Genomic DNA, 24833 nt, shown 5'->3' on the forward strand with positions numbered 1-24833 from the left:
AATGAGGGGAGTTCTCCACACACCCGTGCCCGGGTGCAGGAATCATCTGGTGAATAAAGCACACAACATTTAAATAGTTCGGGCAACAGTTTCAGTTCTGTGGGTCTCTTAGGGTGAAAATCCGACGTACCTGGTTAAAGGTTACCAAGTGAATACAACGTCGAAACAGTTTTTTAATATATAAAAGTAGGATACAGACATGAACTTTCTCATAACGAGCATAGCAACTTGTTTTGGAAACTTTGCATTACTCTGTCACAAGATTAAGCACCTGCTGTACAAACCTGAGCAAAGGAGGACTTGGGCAATGCTTGGTGCCTGTTCTATGTCTTCTATTCCTTAGAGGAATCCAAAGCCGGAGCTGTGTTTCCAAGTAAAGCGTAAAGGCAGAAATGGATTTGTGGGAAATGTGGCCCAAACCCCTCAGAAGCTGAGAGGAGATTGCTCAGAGCCACCTGCGGGAGTGAGGGGGTGTCCCTGTCTGGGGGTCAGAGCACAGAGCCACCGGGGTCTGGGAGTTGGGTGGGTGACCCAAGGTGGCCATCCTGAGATCCTGCTGACCACAGCTGGAGTGTTGTGTCCAGTTCTGGGCCCCTCAGGACAAGAGAGACATGGAGCTTCTCTAATTTGCAAAAGATTCATCCTCCTGGACTTTTACCTCCTTAGCAGAGAACTTGGAGACTTATATTTTACACTCCCCTTTTTTTCTTTAAAGAGTAAAGCCACATAACACAGCACACAGCAAAGTAAATTCAGTAGGAAGGACATTCTAGTCATTTTGTCTAGCTCTAGCAAGAGACGGACATTCTTATGACAAAATAATTTCTAACTGCCCAATATGATTAAGAAATGAAGGGGAAAATACCTGGAAGTTAATGACAAAACTGAACACTGGGGGAAATGGTGAGAGAGACATTCAGTTTAGCCAGCTCTGTTCTTGCCAGCACCGTGGATATTGACAGCACCTTGTCTGCTCCTCCTACTCCTTTTTGGAGCAAATTGAACACTCACATTCTGTGGTCACTCTTGAGGTTGGTACAACAGAGCTGGATTGAGGTCAACAACCACCACAGTTTGTCAGATTGTGGAACCACCCAGGGCTGAGAAGTGACAGAAAAAAGAGATTCACAGAGACAATTCTCTGACACAAGAATTTCTGAGGTCAGAACGGTTTAAACTGATAGTCTGGGCTCTAAACACATGTGCAAACAACATTTCTGTGTTTCTGAAGGTAAGAGAGGGAACCAGACTCACTTCTTTTATTTCTGACAGAATTTGCAGCAGTAGAAGTAAACCCAGTGAAATTTGCCCACTTTGAATTTTTGTTACATTGAGGGAAAACCAAATATCAAAAAACCCTTTCTAAAACCCTTAAAATTCTGGTTTTGTAGTTTCACATATTACCTAATACTAAAAAAAATCGTTTAATATAAATCGCAATATAATGTGCCTCAGACTTTTTGGAAAATGGGAAATAAATCCCAGTCTTCAGTGTCTTTCATTTGTTACTTAGTGGCAAGGTAGTCAATCTTCCATAACTTCATTTATTTTCCTCATTTACAGAAAAGTTACAAAGGAAGCCAGGGTGGTTTTAAAGACAAAACATTCCAGTTGTTGGGATCAACACAGAAGACAAAGCAAAAAAGACAAGGGACAAGAGAATGGCTCTGTAGGTAAAAAGACAAGGGACAAGAGAATGGCTCTGTAGGTAAAAAGACAAGGGACAAGGGAATGGCTCTGTAGGTATTTGATAAGTCTTGGGACAGAGAGAGGCCAAGTCCTTGGCTGTGGTTGTACCACACTGCCAGGCCAGACCCTTGTGCACTGCAGCATCAGGGATTTACAGGAAGCTCTCACCAATTAGACAGTAAATAAATCAGATGGTAATGTCATATCATATCAGGTTTTCTTTTACTATTATCCTCTATACCTTCTCTTTGCAATAACTTATTAGCACTCTCTAATAAGGACGGCAATTTCCTCTGTGTCCCACCAGGGTCTCATTGGTCTCTCAGCACCTCGATTGTCCAGTGATCACACAGCATTCCAAGACATTTCTGATACAGGAAGCACTTGTTCTTAGTATCTCTGTAAAGACATTAGAATGAAACCAGTGGCATGACACACACTCCCCAGCATGTTTGCTATTAAAATAGTCTATATATAATCAAACTACATTTTTATGTATTTCTTTTCTTAGTGGGTGCTGCTTCTGAGTGTGCACTCACCAAGAGCTTTGGATGATGATTTTCATGCAAATAACTGAAAGCATTACCACTGTTTGCAGACAGACTGAAACAGCTTTGGAAATATTTAAAAACATTTCAGCAGGGTCTGTAACATTCCTGAAGAAAACACCTGCACAGTGAAAGGTGGCTGTAGGTTTTCTGTGAGCTCACATCTTTACTTAGTGACAAACACTATCAATTTAGTGATGATTTGTATTCAGTACCAGGATGATGATATAATTAATATGCAGAATATGTAATTAATATGCAGAAAAGGTAATTAATATGCAGAGGGATGTAATTTATACGTACCTGGTACTGTCTTGCCTCTGGATAAACTGGATAAGGCAAATCCTTCCTGGGATAGTCAAACTTGTCCCGCTGGGCTCGGGACTGAGGGAAATAATCTGATGATGGATCTGCTGGCCTTAGAGGCTGAGCATACACAGGACTGTGCAAAAGAGAAAAAGGTTATTAAAACCTTGTAATACACTACAAATTGCACAAAGGGTTAGTTTAAACTGAAATATAACAATATTAAAACTCACTACTGAGCATGATAATATTAAATAATAATAATAAATATTAAATCAGGGTACTGAGGCAATAACACCTAAAAGGTCTTAAGTTCATTTTACTGTCACACCCTCATCCTCCTGCAAGCAGAGAAGACTGAATTTATAGAAGCAACGTTCTCTTTAAGCTTTTTTTCTCTTCACAACAAACAATGCCACAGTACAATTTTCTACATTCCTACAATGATTTTCAAAATGTTTTAAATTCACCATAGCTATACCTTCAATATTTTCAGCATTAATGTTGAAAAAAGCCAGAGCTCCTTGAGGGACTGAAACATCAGCAAGCTCCAGCCTGTCTGCAGCAGAACCCTGCTACATGTGAGGAGACTGCTGTGCTCTCACTGAGCTGCACCCTGGCAAACAAGTTCTCTGCAGAAGTTGCAGTAAGAGCTGCAGCAGTTGGCTGGGTGCTGAGGGGGTTTCAAGTGAGGAAGCACAAGCAGGGAACTGTGTTTCTAAACAGTAATGAAATTAATGCCTCTGGGATTAGAGAAAAAACAGAGCCTCTGGATAAAGCAGTATTTTAGGATTTGTATGTGAATAATCCAGTCAAAAGCTTTGCCATTTACTGGACCTTTGTTGCTTGCTGTGCCACTGGCAAGGCTGCAAAGTCATTCTGAGTCTCCAAACAAGGGTATCAAGTGAGAATGAGCACAAAAGACAAAAAGTAGCAGCATACCTGTAATTCTGCCTTTGATTTGGGACTGAGGCATCATTAAAATCTTGTCTTTTCAGTACAACTTTTGGAATTTGTCCAACCCAGGTATCCTGTGTGTAGGGGACCAGGTGGTTACACAGAGCAAAATGACAACAAATTACAATAACCAGCTCTCCAGGTACAGTATGTTAGAAGGTATAAACCCGTTTTTCACTTGTCTGGGCTACAACTCTCAGACTGGGATGTGAGAAAGCCCCAAGTCCTGCAGCTCTGACCCAAAAGGATTCCTTTCACAAAGGGTTTTCTCCCCTACCAAACTGCAGGATTGGGTCTGATCACCTTGGGAACAACAGCATCAACAGGACTAAATTCCAAATTAGTTAAAAATTGAACAGCACCATCTCCTGGTAAAGGCAGGCTCAGACCTGCTGCATTGCCAAGCTATTGATACTCTACAGATGGATTTAGCAGAAAATAATGTAGCAGACTAGATTATTTTCTCCCTTTTCTCAGACAGCATTCAATGTTTCTTTCTCACACACTGTGTGTTCCTTAATATGTAAAATAATCCCTTAAAGTACCAAATGAGGAATGAACACATACACAAACAAATATTCCCTTTCCATGATTCTTTGTATTTTATATTGGTTTTTAATGGTATTTATCCATCTTTTCTCTTCTTACCACTAGTTCAAGCCATGAGCTCTACTACATCTTGCCTAATGGAGAAAACTAGTATAGCAGAGCATGATCTCTTTTTAAAGCTAGTCTTCTAACTGGCCAAAAATGGAAATATTTTCTGAATATCCTGTAAAAGTAATTCCCTAGTTTTTTGTTTTCTCCTATGCAAATTAGCTTCGCTTAATCCTTGATGATGATATTTCACCTTCTCACATGCATTCAGCTGATCTTGGAAATCAAAAGCTAGGGAGACTTTAAACTCAAATTCCTTTTTTTTTTTTTTTTGCTCTTCCCATCCCATTGTGCTAAATCACCAAGGCCTGGGGGCTGTGCTGTGCCCCCCTGTGCCATCTCTTACCCCGGCTGGCTGATGGTGGCCGTGCCCCAGGCTGGCAGCTGTGTCACCATTGAATGCAGGGTTCTGCTGTGCTCCACTGGGTGGAGGCTGCGGCTGCTTCCTGGGGGGAACAGTGGGAATTTAGAGCATTAGCAATGGTGAGGGTCTTGACAGATGTTTTTTGTGCTGCAGATTGTTTCAACAGCCATGTCAGAGCTTTAGATGTCCTGTGGCAATGGCTGTACAAGAGCTGGGTATTATTACAGCTTTTCTGTGTCAGAGAAAGTACCAGTGACACACTACTGGGGCTCAGTGACAGAGGGAAAAACCCATATTGTCTTACTTGGGAGAGGTGTCACTGGGAAAAAGTGTTGAAAGCAAAAAGCAGCTCAGATTGCCAATATCTGAGACCCAAGGGTGGGAAGAATCATGTTTAAACCTCTTGTCAATGATTATCAGTTTTACTCCCTTTTTTTTTTAAACCTGTGGAAAAAAAGCCAATCCTTAAGAGCAAATAAATCAGAAATACACACTTGGTAGTGTTGAATTTAAGTAGTAAGTGTACTTATCAATCTTTAAAGCTTGCCTGGTGAGCCCTAAAGAAAGCAATGACTGAGTGAAGTTCTGCATGCAGTGGTAAAATGCTGAGTAAGTGCTGAGTGCTCAGGTAAGAAGCTTTGAGTTAGTTTTAAATGGTATAAATAGTATATTGGCAATATGGCAACCTTGTGCTTTTAAATATCCAGAGGTTAAAAATTAACCAGAATGCCAGACTCCTTTTGCTGTACTTCCATTTTGAGTACAAAACTCCTTATAAGTGCACCCAGAGTCACTTACCCAGCCTTTTCCACTTTCAAGCAGTAGACAACAGAAAATATTACAACCACTATGATAACCAGTCCCACTGCAGGAAGAGTAGCCACTAAAATGAAATCCAGGGTATTCCAAAGGTGGTTACATTTGGGACCCATGTACCAATACTCCTTCCAGCCGCTTCTGAAGTAATCACATCTGCAAATAAAAATATTCACTTTTAGCAACAGTATTTTAATTCAAAAGTAAGCAATACCAGAAAAGTATAATATTTTGCTATATAATTATTTATTATTCAACACTGCAGGGGCCAAGAGAGTCATTATTTTCCCTATTTGTTCAAAGGTGTTTTTTATCTTAGTTACACCCATCTGTTTCCAGATTTGATGCAAAAGTAATTTGCCAGGCTCTGAGTATCCAAGTCCAAGTTGGCACTTCAGGAGTCCAAGATAAGAAGCTTTGCTGGGAACTGGGAACAGGGTGCAGTACATAAGTCATGGCCTGGCTCAGGTCAAAAATGTCTTTGTCTGCTGTCAGCATGGCAAAGCTGCTGAGTGGAAGTGAAACCTCACATTTCTGGCTGTCATTATGATACTGGTTTTTTAAAAGGCAAAAAAACCCCATCTACATAATGGAGAATAGAACATTAAGATATCTATTTCTTTTTTAAACTCCACAGAAAATTTGATCAACCTGAGAAAAAAAATGAACTTGCAATTACACAACTAATTCAGTTCTTAAGTAAAATAGTTGAGAGAACAGGGAGCATGTAAAAATTAAGGTTTACAGTGATTACCTACATTAGGAATGACATGGCCCACACATATTTTTAGAAAGAAAACACTATGCCCAGATCCCAGGTTTGATGCATTGTACCAGAGTTATAAACTTATGCAGATTGTGAATGAAGATCAACATTTATTTTCATGGGTCACTTTGACCCAGTTTTGGGTCTAAATTTAGTTCATCATTTAATTTGATATTTACATGGCATGTATTTAAACAAACAAACCAAGCCCACACAGTACCTGCAAAAAGGTTTTTCATTTTTACACTGGCAAGAAATACTTTTAGGACAGAATTCATCTGCATTACCCAGACAGGCCTTAAAGTCTGCAACTCCAGTGCAGTTGGCTGTGAATTAAAACAAAACAAGTATTTAATGCAATTATACAGTAACATACTGTCAGTGGGCTGTGTTGCTAATTACACCAGAAATTTAAGCTTCCTATGTACTCTGTAGATGATACTAAATCTTGCTTTCCAGTGACTCTTCCCTTGAGAATTTTGAAGCTATTTGAGAAATGAAAATTTACCTGCTTAGATTACTTTACCCTGAATATGCACCCATCTTCCAGTCAGCCAGGAAATGGTGTGGCTTGTGTTACGATTCTTATCTCATAATTTTAAGTGTGGTTGTGTCTGAATTCCACTATATATCATCTCTGGATTGTTGGCAAGGACTAAAAGTCATGAGATTCATTAGAGATTCCAACCTTCCAGTTATAATCCAAATTAGATCCTTTTTGTGTGTTTTGCAATGGGATTATTCCTTGGTTTAGCCTACAAAGGGATCTGGTTTGCATTAGTGTTGGTTCTCCTCTACCTCTTTTGCTGTGTAAACACTGGGCTGTAAATTATGTCCCAGAATCTGTTTACAGCATTTCACAGATATTTGGCTGGCTAAAAATAACTCCCTGAGCAGCCTGAATCAGCCATCAAACACCAGCACATTTGGCACTCCCAAACCCACATCCTTTGCTACCTGTTCCTCTCCTGCTCAGGACTCGGACTCAGTGCCAGGCACCAACCTGAACACTTAAAAAACCCCCCAGTCTGCCACCAGAGCCAAATATAATTGTGCACAACCGTTCCCAGTGAGAGGATCCACGTTTGGGATGAAGCCAGAGTCAGACCTGGCCGAGATCTCTGAGCAGACCCTTCCAAGCCCAGCAGGCAGCTGCTGGAGCAGCTTTAATGCCATTGTTAGGAGGGGCCTTCCACCAGAATAAACTCCTGACTGATGCATTATTAGCCAGAGGAACTGTGATGGGAGCAGTCTGCATTGCAAAAAAAGATGGGAGCCTCTTTCCTTTCCGCTGTCCAAGTCCATCTGATCCAACATTTGCTGCTTATCAGAGATAAATCTAAATGATTACAGTGACCAAGGCTTGTACCAATCCATTTACATACATGCATGCTGTCCTCTCCAAGAGGGCATCAGCACTGAAACATTTTCCAAGGAAACCTAACTACAGGTCATGTGTTATTCCTATAAAGTACAGAGCAATGAAAAACCCCAAGTAGCATTTGGCATGGCTCACCTAGGAGATGTGCAATGTTTTTAGCTACTGCTCTGATCAGTAACACAGTTACAATTTGTTTAGCAATGATACAAAAAACGCTAAGGTAGCAGAAAATCACCAGTTGTGATTCTACAGGGAGAGGGAGTGTGTGCCCTTTGGTATTAATGCTCTAATATTCCATGTGATAAAGGAACTCACTGCTGAGCCCTTCAAGATACTGTGGTCTACATAAATGCCAAGTTATCCTTCAAGCAGCAACTTTTTTTTGTGAATAAAAGTTTAGGGTAGCATAAATCAGTTCCTCAGATCACAAACCAAAACTCTTACTAGAAAAATAATAACTGCAGCTGGTGTATACCACTCTGGGCTTAGGGATGGCCAATTACAAGTAACTGGTAGCTACAATGTAGAGAAGAATGATGATAAAATAAATATATCAATAAAATATGTGGGAAATCTTCCCATAAAATAATTGCAGGCCAATACTGGTCTACTTCAACAGAACCAGAGACAATTCCATTACTTAGCTTCTCACTTAAAATAACTTTTCTATCAGTACATTCTGGTTGTCATGCTCTTAATTATGGATGATTTTCTCTCTGTTAATATCAAAAAAAGTCTAAGAACATTTGCTATAAAAAAGTGTATGATTTTTTTAACCCATATACCAAGAGGTTTTTTTCCTCACTGAGAAAGAACCAAACCATTTAACTCATTTAAAAGTACCCTTCTGAAATTCAGAGACTGACTCCAAATGATCCCAACCCAGCAGGATACCGAGTTTCAGGTGTAATTCATGCTGCTGTAACCTCTTCCCTGTGACACCAAACACAGGACAGCAGCTGCCTGACCAAGGTTTTCACCTTTGCATTGTTTTGCTGCTATTTAAAATAAACCCAGCCCAAAGGAGAATTCCCAAGCAGCAATCCCCCCAGAGGGAGTGCAGTGCCCCAGCAGCAGCACCCAGTGGAGTGGCCACGGCCACATCCCTGCTCTGACAAGCCACAAAGCAGAATTCCAGCAGATCTTACGTGCTGAAGCCTCACTCAGCCAGGGGCCGGCCAGGACCAGGACACACAGCAGGACTTTCAGAAAGGACATCCTGGAGCCAATGGGAGAAAAACACCTTTCCTTCCAGACTCTGCCAGCAGCAGAATGAACTTCCCTTTCTGCTGCTATGGGTTGTGGATTTTGAGCTTGTTTTACAGCATCCTTCTCTATAAAGAATTACTAATTAACTTAAAACTGATACAACTTCCTGATAACTTACCCAGCATATTTTCCTTTATGAAACCCAGAAGTTCCATAAAAATATATCATTAATATTGCTATTTCTGAATTTTTGAAATCAGATGTGAGGTATTCATTTAATGACCTAAATTTCAACACACTAAGGTATCTGTCAGGAGCATTTCTCTCTTCTTCTTTTAGGCTTATATTACCTTTTACAGATAATGAACTTGGACTGTATTTGCACATAATTTCCTGGAACAGACATTGTTTTTAAAGACAAAGCCATGGTCCTGAAGCCATCTAAGAGGGATGAGATGGAAAGGAGGGAATCCTGTAATTGGATGCACTACAATTGTCAATTAATTTTTCATTTTTCTGAGAAATTACCCATCTGGCAAGGATGAGTGACAACAGGAACTCACACCTTAGCACACCCCCTGTCACCTTGCTTCTTTTTTATTTAAAGGGTCCTTAAAAATTTCCAACATTCACTGCACAGGAAGGTTCTGACTCTGTGGTCACCCCAAACACTACCCAGGATACACCCAAAGTTGGTGGAGTTTAACTGCATTGAAGCTGAAGTTAGCACAAGCATTGTTCATAGCACAGTGCTTTCAAAATTAATCTATAACTGATAAAATCCCAGCGTGGATTTCCTAATTTGACAGGAGCTGGCTGCTTATGTAAATATGCCAACCACAGTTACATTAACAGCAAAAGGTAAACTTTAACCTTTGCTTTTCAAAGGATAAATAATGATCTCTAAAAATCAATGCCTAGCAAATTCTTGAAATACTGCTTTGGCTAAAGCCCAACAGCACTTAACATTACAGCAGTAGATAAGAGATTCTCAGTCCTGCCAGAAGATTGCTTTACAACAGACCACAACAAAGAAATTACTATCTACCTCAATGGAAGAAATTGCATGATCCTTCTTCAGATACAAGGCAGAAGTGTGAAGAAGCAGCTACTGAGATGCTCCATTCTTCTGGCTGACAGGGAATTTCCCTCTGGCTCCAGCTCTCAGCTGCTCAGTGGGAGCCTCGCTTTGGCTGGTAAACAACACCTTTACCTGGGGCTGTCAGATTTAAGGATGCAGAAATGCAGTGGGCAGCTTTTCCTTGGGTGAGATGTTTTAATGAGTCAGGTTACAAACCCCAAACTCTTCACTTTGCTACATCATTGGCATTTATTGGATGCAGCAGGTTTTACATGGCCTCACGAAGGGCTGCAGAGGCTGTGAGTCGGTTTCCGTTTTCAGTGCCCACTTGGGTAACAGCAAATAAACCCAGTGCCAGCAGACCTGAGCAGCTGAGAGCTTTGTATTCCACAGCACACCCATTTCCTCCTCTTATTGTCTGAGTTTCTGGAACTCAGCAGAATCAAGTGCCAAGTTATGCATTCTATAATGGCATCCAGGCTCATTTAATTTCTTCAAAGAGAGATGTGTAAACAAAAGTTACTGACCAAAATTAATGGTGGAAGATGGAACTGCTCATGATTTTTAATTCATTTCACATCTGGTTCAAGATGGCTGGGGAGTCCAGTCTCTCCTTCTGCATTGCAGGGGTCCCTGAGAGTGACACAAACCAAGCACGAGGACCGCTACAAACAGAGCCCAGAAAAGGTTCCAAGGCTTGAAACCATGACAGGCTCACTTTTCACCTATTCCCTGCTCACAGCAACAGAATTTCTTTCAGTTGCAGCAAAATCCATCTCCTGTGTCTGCAAACAAAAGGACAAAGGACTGACTGCACCTAGAACCCAGGGTTTCACTGGGGCTCTGGGCCACAACAGAAGCACATCAGGGGCAGGGAGAAAGATACACCAACTTCTAGAATGGCTTCAGTCACAGCCTTTCTTGGCTGCAGCTTGCCACCAGCGCTGATGAGCTTGGCTTCTGGGAATCCTGCACTTTAAAATTAAAACCACACATAATCCAGTGCCTACTGATTGTCCTTTTTAAAAAGTACTGGCTTCATAGGACCCCACTTTCTTTTTGGATTTCAAATAGGTTTTCAGCACTTCACTGAAATATTCCAAACCTTCACTACAAGATAACAACAACATTGCTGCATTCCAATACTTTTCCAGTTTTTCCCAAGCTGTTCAAGATTCACAGTGAGAATCTGCCATTAAAACAGCCCAATTACTCATTCACACAATTTTCCTCCTTTCAAGTAATCCACTCCTTAGGTTACACCATGGATTACATAATTTATGACCCTTGCTTGACAAATTATTTTATCTGGAAGATTGACACAGTCAAACTGAGACAAACACATTTATCACCTGCTTCCTTATTGAACCGTGTCTCTCCTCCAGCATGGATAAAAACTGTAGTTTTTCCAAGTCCTGAACTACACCATTCTTTAGAAAAAAATACCAAGAGAAGAAAATGGAAGCACTTCTCAAAATTTAGGCCACTGAGCATTGATCTGTCCTGTTACTTCAGTGATTTCTTCCAGGAGTGTTTCAGTATTTCAGGGGTAAAATTTTCCCCCAAACATTAATAAACCTTACTTATTAGAAATGAACTCTTTAAAAAGGGAAGGAGTTGACAATTTTCCTACAGATGAAAACAACAGACAAAAATTGAACTTAATTTTAAAAAGTATCTTATTACCCTTTATTTCCAGGTGCTTCACAGCGATATGACAAAATAAAGTATCACAACCAATTCTATGTAAATAAAAAATTAATATAAACAAGCTCCAAATCTCTCTATATTCAATACAATCAACCATAAATTAAAAAAACCATGCATTAAAGCTATTTCTGCATTATAAAATACATGTGACCCCATTCTTTAAGACATTGAATTTTTCACAAATATATAACTCATATAAAAATTACAATATACATTCTTACTTTTATGATGTTACTATATTATTGCATTGTGAAATAAGTGACTCTTAAGGATACATTTGAGAGGCATTTCAAAGTGTTTCACAATAAATTAATAAAACCATGTCTCAAAACTTTTCCCACATTTTATGTTAACTTTTCACTGTAACAGGTTTGTCTATTGGGTATGAAACCTTCAAGAGCCCAAGTCAGGCACATGGTGAGCCAGGACTCACAAGCATGGCATCATGTGATCTGAATTTGCTTTTTTAAAGCCATTGCATAGCACCTTTACTAGAAATTACTAATACAGACATGTGGCTGGAGGTTCAGATGTCTGAACTGAAAGCAGAGAACACAAAGCTGCCAGAATACAAAACTTCTCATACTTTTCTCCCACTTTCTTTGGCTGCAGTTAGGGAAGAGTTATCTTTAGCTGTACCTTTTTCACAACCAAACCTTCTAATTTTAACCCCAATGTGTAGGGATGGTAAACAAAAACTGGTGATACAAATTAAACAAACAGAAAATTACCCTCCCTTGAGGAGAAAAAGAAATCTCAGCCGATGAAAAAACTAAATTAAAAAGTGACAATAACAGCAGCAGCAGCATCACCATTGACCGGTGTGGGCTGGAAGGGACCTTCCAGCCCCTTCTCTTCCACCCCTGCCAGAGGCAGGGACACCTTGCAGGTTGCTCCAAGCCCTGTCCATCCTGGCCCTGGACACTTCTAGGGATGGGGCAGACACCTGGCAAACCCTGAGCTGGAATAATCCTGTGAGGTGAGCTCCTCTCACCTACCAAAAATGCCACATCACAGGGACTCCATTCTGTGAGCTACAGAACTGCATCCCCCATCCTGTTTGTTCATCATAGTGGGTGGGAACACTCATTTTAAGTTCTGTCCCAGAAGATGTTTAACTCTGAGGTTCAATTTTATCCCAATGCTGCCCTAAGGAGCAATTTGAGACTGAAATCCAGCCCCAGGACAGCTTTGTGTACTGGGGCCATGCACAGCATGAACAGGATCAGGGGCTGCAATGGAAGGGCTTGCATGAACCCCTGATTCCTGCCTGCCCAAGCACAGAGCCAATGGATATCTGCAGACCAGACACCTCTACCTGCATCACCAGCTCTGCGTGGAAACGCCCTCAAAACCTGGCAAAGTCCCAGGGCAGATTTTGGCACCAGGGAAGTGTCCCAAGGCCTGCTCTCCTGGGAAGGGAGATGTGCTGGTTCCGTAGCAGCAATCCAAGGCAGCTCCTCTCCCTGCTCCCAAGAGACCAATTCCAGGGCAGAGTTTTTCATTATGTCCTGAAAAATCTCACCGCAGTAAACACCTGCAAAATCCAAGCAAATCTGCATCGTCTTACCTTTCCTGTTGACTTGCTGTGGCAGCACATAACTCAAAGTTAGAATTTAACAATCTGGGAGTAGAGCAGATGGCTTTTCCTTTATGTGTTTATCCAGAATGTTATCAAAGGGAGACAGATAATACAATTTCTGGCATCCAGTCATGCACTTGAAAATGATAATTTCTTCACAATTTTCACTTATGTCTTCATCTATTTCCATTGAAATGGTATATGAAGCCCAGCCATCTAATTTTTCTACTCCTCTCTCTGTGATGGAACACTAAATGTGGCATGTCCAGGAACTCTCTGAAGATTGACTTAATATCCTCTGATTGCTGCCTGAATTCTGACATTGCCTGGGCCTTTAAGAGATGATTAAAGAAACAAAACACATTAAATCCTGTCAGCTGTCCCAGGCAAGTTTAACTAAAGGAATTCTTTTAAACTTCACATTTTGTGACTTCACCTTGCACTGGACCCTGTGTAACAAAGACCAACGCTTCACCTGAAATTTGGATTTTAAAATATCAATTTGTTTCTGACACATCCTAAAAGCTTTTCTTCTTTTGCTCATTCACCATTTGTGCCTTCTGCATGTTCCATCCTGCATCTCCTCACAACTTTGCAGATCCCACAGGGACACCAGGAATTCTGCCTGTTACTTGCCTTTGCATCAGCAGCCTTGGAGAAGGAATCAGGTTGTGAAATTTCTTCTTCTGAAGGGCAGAGGCAAATATCCTACCACATCCCAGTGCTGAGAACAGCAGCATTTCAGGCTTTAGCTTTCCATCCACACTATCTGCTCATATGGTTTCTCTTGCTTCCCCCTCAAGTTTACAGCAAAGTCCATATTTTCATTAATTGAAAGGTAACAGAATGAAGAGAAATGGAGGATGAACAGAAGTACAGGGATATACACCATGATAAAAGCAGTGTTTGAAAATTTCATCCTAGGAAACTTAATTTCTAATATCATTTTTATGGAAAAACAGAATTTCACAGAAATTCTACCAAAATCAATGAGATATTGCATACAAACTTGTGGGATGAAAAGGTTGGCTGCCTACTACTTCTGCATTTTTGCTGTCTGTCAACAGATTAAACCTTGGAGCTACTGATTTCAAACTTCCTAAACACTTCTACTGGATTTTATATCAATTCAGTATCAGTTTCATGGATTAAGCAATTTAAACACAGTTCTTCCAAGTATTAGAAGTAGGTGAAAACTGATGCAGGGTTTAGTGAGGATGTTTAGAGATCAGCTGTGTGTTTTTGCCCAACTTCAGAGACATTTGAACACAGCAGAGGTGTGCAGGACAAGGAGCTGTTTCCATTCACCACTGCAAGCTAAAGTACCAAACAATACAAAATTATTTTGTAATGAAAAAAAGTGACTCTTTCACACAAACTTTAAAGCCAATGCTGTTCACATGATACAGCCATGGAGATTTTAAGGATACTCAGACCAGCAGCAACTTGTAATTCATTCCAGAGCTGAAAGATAAAAGACAAAGAAGCCTCTGCAAACCCCATCCCTCACATTCTTCATTCAGATCAATGAACATCTGAGCCAAAGCAGAGATACGTTTGCATTTTAAATATCCTTTGTGAAGTGACATTTATTAGCAAGTTTGGCACAGAGAAACCTCATTGGGAGAAGACACTGACAAATCTTGTTTTCCCAGTATCCCACTAATGACACTGAGTGAATTCCCACTGCTTATATGGAGTCAGGAACAAAATAAGCACTAAACAGAATCATATAAGTCAATAATACAAATTGGAGATAAGAAAATATCTCACAATTTCCCTATGAGGAAAACACCTCACAGGGTACGTATTGTAAAGATTATTCTTTCCCTTCTTCCCTCCCCCTTATCTGTAACATTTTGCAGTTTGTAAAGGAGACTTGGCTTAGCTCCTGGTGCTGTACATGTCCACATCTTCAGGGCTGGACTGACCATGGTCCACAAGTTTTGGATTAGGCTTAAATTTTGATTTCTTCCCTGTTCCTGTTAGAGACAGTAAAGAAATATGGTTAAAAAGTATGCATATACTTGAGCTGTAAGGAAAAAAAGCTTAGTGATACATTTTGAGAATTTCTGTATCACTGTAAACTTAGAAAATATCAAAATCTGTCTGCTCTAGTTCAAAGTGTGTTAAGAAGTGACAGAGGAGGATGAGGGCATGTTGGAATGCTAAGCACAACAGTGGATGGAAAGCAGGACCTCTTCTCACTCTCCAACACCACTTCCTAACCCAGCAGAGTGAGAGAAGAAATTGTGATGCTTTGCCCAGCACATGGAAGGGAAAGTTTGAGGCATGTTAAAAAAATGTGCAGTGTTTCCTGCCCCAGTGCTCCCAGGAGCAGAGCTGGCTCCCAAAACCAACCTTGCCAGATCTCCCCTGAAGCTGCTGCCAGATGGCAGGAATTCCAAATGAAGACAAACACTCTTACCTAGTTTCACTTTTTAACTTCCAAAAACCATGAACTGAGTTTAGTAAAACACTGAACCCTCCCACTCACTGAAGGCCAGTGCACAGGCTGACAGATTTAATGGTACTGCAGTTCCAGAGGATCTAGGGGAATACAAAGGCAGCTTTTCTGGGGCTGTGTCTCCTGCTGCTGATCTGCTTCTTTTCCAGCTACAAAGGATGTTACATTCTCCTGAAATCTTTGTCCCATTTGGACTGAGAAAATAAACATCTCTGGCAACACAGATTCATTTAGGGCATGGATATTTTTGGCTGTATTAGGGACATGAACTAATTCCACTTATGAAAGTAAAGATAGATCTATAAACACAAACCCAAAAAAGACAGCTTGGATTGAAGCAAGTGTTAAAACAGATCAAAGCATTCCACAAACTAAATCAGAAAAAATTCAGGTGCAAAGCAAAGATATGAATGCATATTACAGTGAAAATAAAGGAAAAAGATATTAAAACCCACATCCAAATAAGTTCTGCTTACTTTCCAGAAAAAAAAAATAAAAATCTGGTAACAATTCCTTCCTTCCAAGTGATTTCCTTGTAACAAAATTCAGAAATTGTCCTTTTAAAAGGTAACAAAACACATTTTGTTCTCCTTTAATAGGTAATTCCACTGTTTTCTCTTACAAATTGGACTACCAAATTTTAGTCTGTTAAATAGGCTGTTACATGATCTAGTTGATTATCTCAACCACTTAAAATGCACAAGGAACCATGGCAGAAAACCTAGCAAAGTAAAATCCAATGCTTCATTTCTCAATTACACACTCCTTTTTCATTCCACTATGGATCATCTCTGCATTGTTAGCAGAGGCTAAAAGTAATGAAATCCATTTGAGACTTCAATCTTCTAATTATAATCCAAATTAAAACCTTTTTGTATGTCTTGCTTTGGATTATTCCTTATTTTGACCTATGAAAGAACCAGGTTTACATTAATGGTTCTCTGACATTATTGAGAGAGACTAGCAAATATTTAATTCTGCTACTGTGACAGGGTCCACAGTGAGAAAATTATCACCTCCCCGAGGCTCTGAAATATGTATTAAATGACAGCATGTAAAATATGCTCTCAAGAATAATATGCACTGACAGTCTGCTCCAGTTTAGAGCAAGAGTAAGTGCAAAATTAAGTCAACTAATTGGATTTGCAAGTTGCCCTGAGATTACACTTGAAATGTTTAATTCACCTGATGAAGGCACTGGCTCTTCATTACTCCGAGACTCTCCTGGAGAAGATTCTGTTGTGTTAAATGATCTTGACTCAACAGCAGACTCAGGTTTGGTATTAGAAATTCCCTTCTTTTTCTTATCTTCTTGCATAATTGGTTTTGACTCTTGCTGCAGCTGTGAACCAAACATTAATAAAAGAAAGCACATGGGTATATGCTTAATACATTATTGCAAAATAAAGCTTTCAAGTCTGCCAGCTTATCTTTCATGAAATTATTTTTAGATATGACATCATACAATGATATTCAAATAGTCAGCTGCACACAAGGGACACAGCTGGAAAAAGTAAAGTGCATGAATCCCCACAGATCAGATAGAATAAATTCATGTAGAAGGGAACATGCCATGAGTATATACTGAATATATATATACATATATATGATTGAAGCTGTGTTTTCACCCGAGACCCTCCAAGAACCTCATAAGTTCATTTCCAGGTAAGAAGCCTTTAGCCTTACACAAGACTGAAATAGCCCTGAGTGTTTAAAGAACATTTACTACACCTAGTTAGCAGAATATGGAAAGATAAATCATGGTTACACCCTAGTAATGAGAAATAATATGTCTTGGGAAGAGGCTTCACTCAGGGGAAAAAAAATGAAGTTAATAAAAGTGTCTGTACCACATCAATTCTTGTTTTGCTATCAGTTTAATGACAGTTATCTGAATCTCATTTTCAAAACTCAGAATTCCATTTGTGCTTCTCAGAGGAAATAAAACTGAATGCCAATGAGCACCGTAAATTTAAAGCAAAAGAGTTCTACATGTTAATGTAACTGAGAAACTGAAATTTTCTTTGAAAAGAGCAATGAAAAATTACTGTGCAAAGCTGCAATTTTACTTGGGAAATGCTACTTTTATCAAGGTTTTATAGAGTCCCACTTGAGAAAAAAACCTTTTGGGCTGGATAAAACCCACATTTAATTGTGGGATTACTAACCCAGCTCCCATATGTAATTTACAGAAGGTTCACATTGCCCTCTACTCTCTGCTGGCAAGGCCTCAGTTGTTATATTATGTCCTCTTTTGACCACCTCATTTAAAAATCACAAACAACACACAAAATCCCTTAAAAACAGAAAAGCAGAGAAACTAGAGGAAATTCTGAGGAGAACAAGAATTATGTCAGGGATAGAAAGCCTGCTTTGAGAGGGTTATAGTGAGGAAGAGAATGTCAAAAACCCTGCTAACTTTTCCCTGTGTAGTAGGTCAATATCAAGAAATTGCTGACCATTTATTCACTATGGCTGCAATGAGGACAGGACAAGGAGAAGAAATAAATCAGATATGGACAATTCATATCACAGAGTAAATAAACCAGACTTCCTACAAGAGTTGTAGAAGAGTAGCCAGTCATACCTACTTGTAATCCTGAGTGGCTTTTGTCTAAATTCAGGGGCTGCTTAAGACTAAAGCTGAAATCAAAATGGATCCTTTATGCCAAGGTAAAAAAGGAGGTCTAAGAGAAACTCATTCTTCTCTTGTGCACCCTGCATGCATTGTGGGGCTACAGAGGGGATCTCAATATCTACTGGTGTGAAAGGTGTAAAAACAATTAAACACTGAAGTGACAAAAAGATCAGATTGGGGTTTGTGCCTTGCTTAACAGCATCAGTAAACCTTGAACAGCATCAGCAGAAGAGTCTACAAGCTCCCTCTCAATGTGTGAGTTATCATTACTTCCCAGGTCCTACCTTGGTGACAGTTTCCTTGTCTGCCCACAGTGACCTCACAGCCTCATAGGTCTGATGACTCGCACAAAGTAACTTTTTCCCAGTTACCTGGTTTTTTTTAGGAAAAAATAATTTAACAACAGCTTTTGAAATAAAAAGACAGACTATTCAAATGAAATTAATCATGTTTGTATGAGAGCATGCTTGATCTGATACAAAGGCATCTACTTTTCAAGATCTAGTGCATATTTCCCTTACATCAAGCAAATTGCAAATAATGTTTAAACTGGTATTAGGAATTCACATTTCCATGCTAAATCCACCTACTCCAAATGAAATAAAACCCTGATCAGCAAAGTGTGCTGGTAATGTTGGCACAATAGATGGAGCACCAGGTTAAAGGATCCAACTTGTCCCATTATGTTGGAGATGACCACAGATAAAACCAGAAACTTACCTTAGCAATGACCACTGACTGAGCTGGGTAACAAACAGAATATCCTACAGTAGTAAGTCCCAATGGATAAGCAATTCTCTTAAATCTAGAACCTGTACAAAGCCAAATATGTTGAATTATTAGACAAAATGAAATGCAAACTAAGTAGTTGTAGCAATTAAATGCAGGAGACATTGATATTCTGAAAGAGAAATAAGCCAATGTTTTCCAGTATTATGAAGAATAAGAAGCATTGTATCATTAGTCCTGCTCTGTCAGCTCTCAGCCACCTCCTAACAACAATCAATAATGTCCCTTCATTTACCAGGAAGGATTTTTTCAGTCACACAGGCTTTTGCCAATGTTTCAGAAGAGCATTCTGACCACTGGAACTGTTACATGCTCCATACCCCACAGACCAATAATGAAAACAGTCAAACCCTACCTTTTCTTGCCAGCACTACACCAACCAGGCCTGACACTGTAATTACAGCAGCTTTGGGAAGAAATTCTGGGGGGGGGTTGTTCAGGTAAACATAAGCATCTAAGAATTGGAAAAAAAGACAAAAAAAAAGAAGCAGGGCAATTCTGTATCAGTCATTTGATTTTATTTCCCCCTTAAGAAATAAAGGTAAAAATTTTGATTTTACTGAGTTTATATAGATAAAATGAGACAGATATGTGACTTGCCTACCTTTTCCAAACTGAATTGTATCCATTATTCCATTTTTAATGAAGACATAGACACTCTAAAAGGAAAGAAAAAACAAAACCAGAAAGTAAAATCTCTGCACAAGTAGCTACTCCCGTATATCTCAGCACAAGAAGACAAAAGAAATACTGTGTAACTTTAAAAGACCCAAACCAGGTCAGTGACCTTCTAGAAATGCTGTACAGAGATCTACCCTCTTTTTTACATATTCATATTTTTAAAACTTATATTGACAATTAATTAAAAAAAAATAAAAATCTCTCTAATGTAAGCTCACTTTCAGTTTTTTCAGTTTTTTCAAAACTGACATCTCAGGAACAGTAGAGAAGGAAAATACCTGGACGTCAACTGTATAAGAAAATTCAATTCTGAAATACAATCTTCTCTTCCCTAGAGACTTTCCCAGGAAAACTGAAAGAGCAACACCGAATTTGTACCACCAGAGGTCACTGCTACTCAGTGACAGGAACTCACAATGATTAATGGGATAAAAAAGTTTAGTACAGGTTTATAACAAGAGTATTTCAGTCATGCAGTCACTGACAACATTTTCACAGACCAATGGAATCACAATTTACAGTAAATACATTTTTAATTTTCTTTTTTTTCAACTATCAGGGTCTACATTTTTTTTGCAAAAGCAAAACACAAGCACAAAATCTCTTCCTGCCAACAGCCAGGGTGAAGCTGCTGTTTCCAAGCAGGTCCAAGAGCAGCGACAGGCACCACAGTTCCCTCTCCACCTGGAACACACACTAACAGAGCTGGGAGGTGTTTCTGATGCCTGCGAGGTTGCCTGCTACAACAGACAGATGGGATGCATTCTGTATGTGGTTTTTGTCAGGTACTGCCCTTTGGAAGCAGCTCCTTCTCCATGGACTACACCTGGAATGTCAGACTCTAAAACACCCTCAAGTTCTGCCAGCAAGAATTTACTGACGTAACTCCTGCTGTAGAAGGAGGGCTCATTTTCCCATCCAAAATTATCTTATGCTAAGACAAGGAACTGCCAAAAAATCCCTCCAGGGGGAAGTAACCTGGTTTTTTTCAGTGGTTTAGCGTAGTGCTGAGAGGAACTGCAGGAAATGTTGGTGCAGGCATCCCTTACCTGACACCAGCCAAAATAGCGGCCGGTCGTCGTCCGCACTGCCGTGAGCTGCTGCTGCAGGCGCCCGGGCTGCTCCTCGATGTACTTGGACTTCAGAGGGGGTGCACTGTAAATGGGGAGCTGCAAACAAAGGCACAGCTGAACAGCAGGGCCAGAGCTCTCTGCTCTAATCAGCTGCTGCATTTGCAGGGGGTTTTTCAAGCCTACAAAACCCTCAGTGCTCCCATTATGGCAAACAAAGTCGCTACTTGGAATTGTGAACTTTTAGAGTTCCAAACTGGTTCTACTCAAGTGGGACTTCACTCCTTAGAAATGAAAACTGAAATAATTGTATAGGTTCTGAGAAGCAGAATTACTCACTGTGGAGCAAAGGCATGTGAAAGAATAATTAGAAGATGGATGTGGGTATCACTAGGAATTGCACATTAGAAAAGAACTCATCAGTAGTTCTATTTTCACCTTTTCTGACTTCATTTTTGAAATACTGTAATGATGAAAATAAGATAAAACTTTACTAATTTAGTATTGTAAAACTTTGTGTTTTATTTGAGCCATAGTGGTCAGTTATTTATTATCATTTATTACTTCGCTATGTATTTTAGTTACTGGGTAATGTAATTCTATGGACAGAGCTGCTATTCTGCAGATTTTTCTAGTATTACTTAAAAGACCAAAAAAGAGGAAGAGTCATACCTTATCTGGCTTCACCAGCTGACTTTTTGATTCCTTTTCTGTTGCTGCATATACAGTAATACATACAAATGGCAGCCCAGAAGAAACAGCTGCCAGCTTTGCCACCTGGGATGGGCAGAGAGAAGAAAAAAGAGTCTTAATGCTGAAATTAAAATTTCCCTTTGGACTGATCTAATATGGGATTAAACAAGTCATTTTTAAAACCATTTTTCAGCATTATGCCTTTTAGAAATGTCTTCTGACTTATATGAAGATTTGCTCAAATTATAATGGTAAAAAAAAAGGTTTAAGGTCCCCGACAACAGTTTATTGTCTAAAATACCAGGAAGAATTTTGCGTTCAAAGCCACACTGGTGCTTCTATCACTTGTTAGGGTAAATTCAGTTGTAATTTACTCAGCATGCAGGAACTCCATTTTTGAAGAATTAATAAAGAAAAACTACTTTAAACCCATCATAATTCAGATTGCTTATTTCTGTACAGCATACTACCAGAACAGGACACCAATTTTCAGTAGACACTAGAAGGAAAACTAAAAGTGACGGAGTATGAAAAAGTTGTATTGTTCACTTAGAAAAAAAATAAATTAAGAGTCACAATGGATTCTATGCTCAATGCAAAAGAGAAAGCTATACAGGGAATGATCAAAGTGGTCCAGCTCCTGACTGGCAGTAATTGCTTTACTTTTGGGTGCCTGCAGACAAACACAGAAATGTTTAAAGATCCAAGGAAACAGCTGTACTGGCTAACATTTACACTAGCACAGTAATCCCAAGAGGGATTCACTCTTTTCTACTGAAATCACAAAAAACCAGAGTGAAAGAAAAAGCAACATCACCTTGATTACACTAAAGAGTCTTCACTGCATGGAGTTGTTTATTCTGTTCCTTATCTAATCACGAGGTGCACTAAAAAGACCTCATTTAGCTAAGTTGTTTCTAGTATTAATTTATTTAAATTATTTTATTAAAAGTTACTTATGAGGCATTATGCATTAAACCAGGAAAATCATACATTGTTTAGCTAAAGAAACCAAAAAAGTATTTTACCTTTGAAAACTTCTACAGAAATTATTGAGAATTACAAAATGGCAGGATCATATTGTTATATCAAACATTAGGAAAGAAGCACAGAGGAAAAAACACCTGCAACAAGCTGGAGCTGTGGAACACCTTGGAAATATATCTTCAGCCAGCAGAATGACTCCAGGACATCACCTGATAACTGACTTACAAATAAATAAAAATCTTCTTTTTGAGGAATTCAGGAAATTGTTGCAGCTACAAAAGCCATGAAGCCAGGTGACATTTCTGGAGGTGAATGCTGCACAGACACAGAGCTAAACACTACCAGAAGGAAGCAGACATGGCACTATTTTTGATGAGAAGCCTGAACAGCAGTTATTTGCTGAAGAAATACATTATATGCTCTCTAGCAGAAAATTGTTACAGCTACGCCTCTTAATAGTAGAACTGGAGTAAGACCAATCAAAATATAATAATAAAACTGTCAAATGTACCTGGATAATTTTGGCTTTAAGTCTTTGCATTTCAAACAATCTGCTTCAAAGTGTTGGAATCTTATCAACGATCAAAAATACAGATTCTATTAAAAAAAAAAAAGTTAAAAAGCTACATCACTACAAAGAATTCACTATCTTTCACTCAAAAGATGCAGAATACAAACTAAACCATAATAAAACCGTACAGATAATTTATGCTAATCTCTAAGACATTGTTTCCCACTGAAACTGCAAATTCTGCGTGCTCGCTTCAAGAATTGGAGCACGAGTCAGGAAACTTGCCCTGAAGGCAGGAACTGCCTCAAAACAAATGGAATCAAAGGAGTGGAGTATATGCAAAAATCCTATGCGTGGATTTATATAAAAAACCACGTGAGTTCTCTATCACAAAACAGGAATCTACTAGCCAGGTTAAAATAAGATTAAAATTTAGCAGCTACCTCATATCATATTTTCTATAAAACATGTTAATTAAAGAATAAAGTCATAGGTTTATGACTTTCTCCTACCACTGAGATATCTTGAGGTGGATCACAAAACTGTATCAAATCCTGCTGGTTTATTTTTCCCAGAAGTTACAAGAGACATGATGATTGCCAGAAGCTTGTAGGCCAAACTCAGTATCCTAATTCAGGTATGTATTTATAAATCTCTGATGACAACCACCAAAAACCCCTACACAAGCGGAACAGATCCTTCCACTTCACCTCAGCTCACTGATGATCCATGGATTTGGTTTTAATCTTGGTCTGCCAGATGGTGACCCACAGAAAGTGGAATCTTAAGAAGAATAAAACTTATTAATAATAGTAAAGAACACATAAACTTATGTCACTCCACTAAACGTACTGAATCATTCAGATTTATGTACTGAGCCAAACTACTTAAGATCACCCAGACAGACAGCAAAGCCAAAGAGAGTTTCTTTTGCTGTAAGAAATTAAGGTAAAATGCTTTATTTTAATTTCGCTGTCTGTCCTCATTGGCATCATCCTTTGCAGATATATATACACACATTTTAAATGCCTTAAAAAAGTAAATATGAAGATTCATGTGAGAGGAACCTATTCGTCAATTTGAGTGTGAGCACTGGAAAACCTGTCTAAATATTTGTGAGAAAGCTTAGATCTTTACATGCACGTTCTTCTGTTTGAAGACACTAGAGATATTTTAGATACTTGTAACCCTGTTAGCATGATTTTAACAGCCTTGTTTTAGTGATGTACAGCACCACTAGCACTTTACCATGTTACTACCGAACTATCATCTCGATATTCCTCGAGTTGAAGGTGTTTCGGGGGCTGAGATTATATGGAGAAGAACCAGAAGAAAAACACTACTTTTATTTCCTTGTGCACAATTTAACCACTTCGCGAACCAGCTCTTTTCCCCTCACGTCCCACATCACAGAGACCTCTCATTGCCCCACTCCTCCACCTGACCCCGGGCTTCCGCGGCACCCGGGGCTCCTTCCCCCCAGCGCCGGCGGAGCTGCGGGCGGGCCGGGCGCTCCCGAGGGCGGCACGGAGCCGCTCCAGCTGCCCCGAGCCCGCGGAAGAGCGAGAGCGGAGCCTGAGGGGCAGCGGAGCCGCGGGGCCGGGGCAGCGCCGGCCTGAGGGCAGCGGACACTCACCTTGGCCGCCATGTTGGACAGCGCCGCGTACGGCGCGCGGGAAGGGCCGCACCGGGCGGGGCCGAGCGGCCGGGGCGGGACCGCGCTCCGACCGGGCGGGGATCGCCCCAAAGCGGGGCGGGCATTACCCCAAAGCGGGCAGAGATGGTACCCCTCAGGCGGGGCGGGATCGCCCTCAGGCGGGGCGGGCATTACCCCAAAGCGGGCAGGGATGGTCCCCCTCAGGCGGGGCGGGATCTCCCTCAGGCGGGGCGGGCATCACCCCGAAGCGGGCAGGGATGGCACTCCTCAGCCG

The 24833-nt window shown here is 40.1% G+C and overlaps 2 protein-coding genes across 4 annotated transcripts; both read right to left on the bottom strand.

Moving 5' to 3' along the window:
- Nucleotides 1–1405: 1405 nt before the first annotated feature.
- LOC107203995 lies at nucleotides 1406–10770 on the bottom strand. The gene is made up of 7 exons (XM_015626733.2): nucleotides 8633–10770; nucleotides 6324–6429; nucleotides 5320–5493; nucleotides 4504–4603; nucleotides 3486–3574; nucleotides 2541–2679; nucleotides 1406–2088 (listed from the first exon to the last, which is right to left on the bottom strand). The coding sequence occupies exons 1-7, from the start codon at nucleotides 8700–8702 to the stop codon at nucleotides 2080–2082; spliced, it is 687 nt and encodes a 228-aa protein (XP_015482219.1). The 5' UTR covers nucleotides 8703–10770; the 3' UTR covers nucleotides 1406–2079.
- Nucleotides 10771–11435: 665 nt separating this feature from the next.
- Nucleotides 11436–24603, bottom strand: APOOL (apolipoprotein O like). Of its 3 annotated transcripts, none has more exons than XM_015626731.2 (10): nucleotides 24539–24588; nucleotides 22903–22988; nucleotides 21384–21488; nucleotides 20691–20810; nucleotides 19565–19619; nucleotides 19316–19414; nucleotides 18892–18983; nucleotides 18456–18542; nucleotides 16719–16875; nucleotides 11436–15048 (listed from the first exon to the last, which is right to left on the bottom strand). In XM_015626731.2, the coding sequence occupies exons 2-10, from the start codon at nucleotides 22930–22932 to the stop codon at nucleotides 14951–14953; spliced, it is 843 nt and encodes a 280-aa protein (XP_015482217.1). In that variant the 5' UTR covers nucleotides 22933–22988; nucleotides 24539–24588; the 3' UTR covers nucleotides 11436–14950. The 3 variants fall into 3 exon arrangements, with proteins under 3 accessions (XP_015482217.1, XP_033369983.1, XP_015482218.1); XM_033514092.1 differs by lacking the exon at nucleotides 24539–24588 and adding an exon at nucleotides 23613–23631; XM_015626732.1 differs by lacking the exon at nucleotides 22903–22988 and having other exon boundaries at nucleotides 24539–24603.
- Between the last annotated feature and the right edge of the window lie 230 nt (nucleotides 24604–24833).

Source organism: Parus major, chromosome 4A (assembly GCF_001522545.3).
Source record: "Parus major isolate Abel chromosome 4A, Parus_major1.1, whole genome shotgun sequence".
Classification (NCBI taxonomy): domain Eukaryota; kingdom Metazoa; phylum Chordata; class Aves; order Passeriformes; family Paridae; genus Parus; species Parus major.

What these genes read in the sequence shown, in the direction of transcription:
- LOC107203995 (XM_015626733.2), bottom strand. Translation starts at nt 8,702, where the DNA reads ATGTCCTTTCTGAAAGTCCTGCTGTGTGTCCTGGTCCTGGCCGGCCCC. An exon ending in AATGAAAAACCTTTTTGCAG is followed by an intron (nt 5,494 to 6,323) that starts GTACTGTGTGGG and finishes TTTTATTTGCAG; the next exon opens with ATGTGATTACTTCAGAAGCG. An exon ending in GCCACCATCAGCCAGCCGGG is followed by an intron (nt 3,575 to 4,503) that starts GTAAGAGATGGC and finishes CCCTACACACAG; the next exon opens with GATACCTGGGTTGGACAAAT.
- APOOL (XM_015626731.2), bottom strand. Translation starts at nt 22,932, where the DNA reads ATGCAAAGACTTAAAGCCAAAATTATCCAG. An exon ending in TTAAAGCCAAAATTATCCAG is followed by an intron (nt 21,489 to 22,902) that starts GTACATTTGACA and finishes TGCCCATCCCAG; the next exon opens with GTGGCAAAGCTGGCAGCTGT. An exon ending in GCTATTTTGGCTGGTGTCAG is followed by an intron (nt 19,620 to 20,690) that starts GTAAGGGATGCC and finishes CTTTCCTTTTAG; the next exon opens with AGTGTCTATGTCTTCATTAA.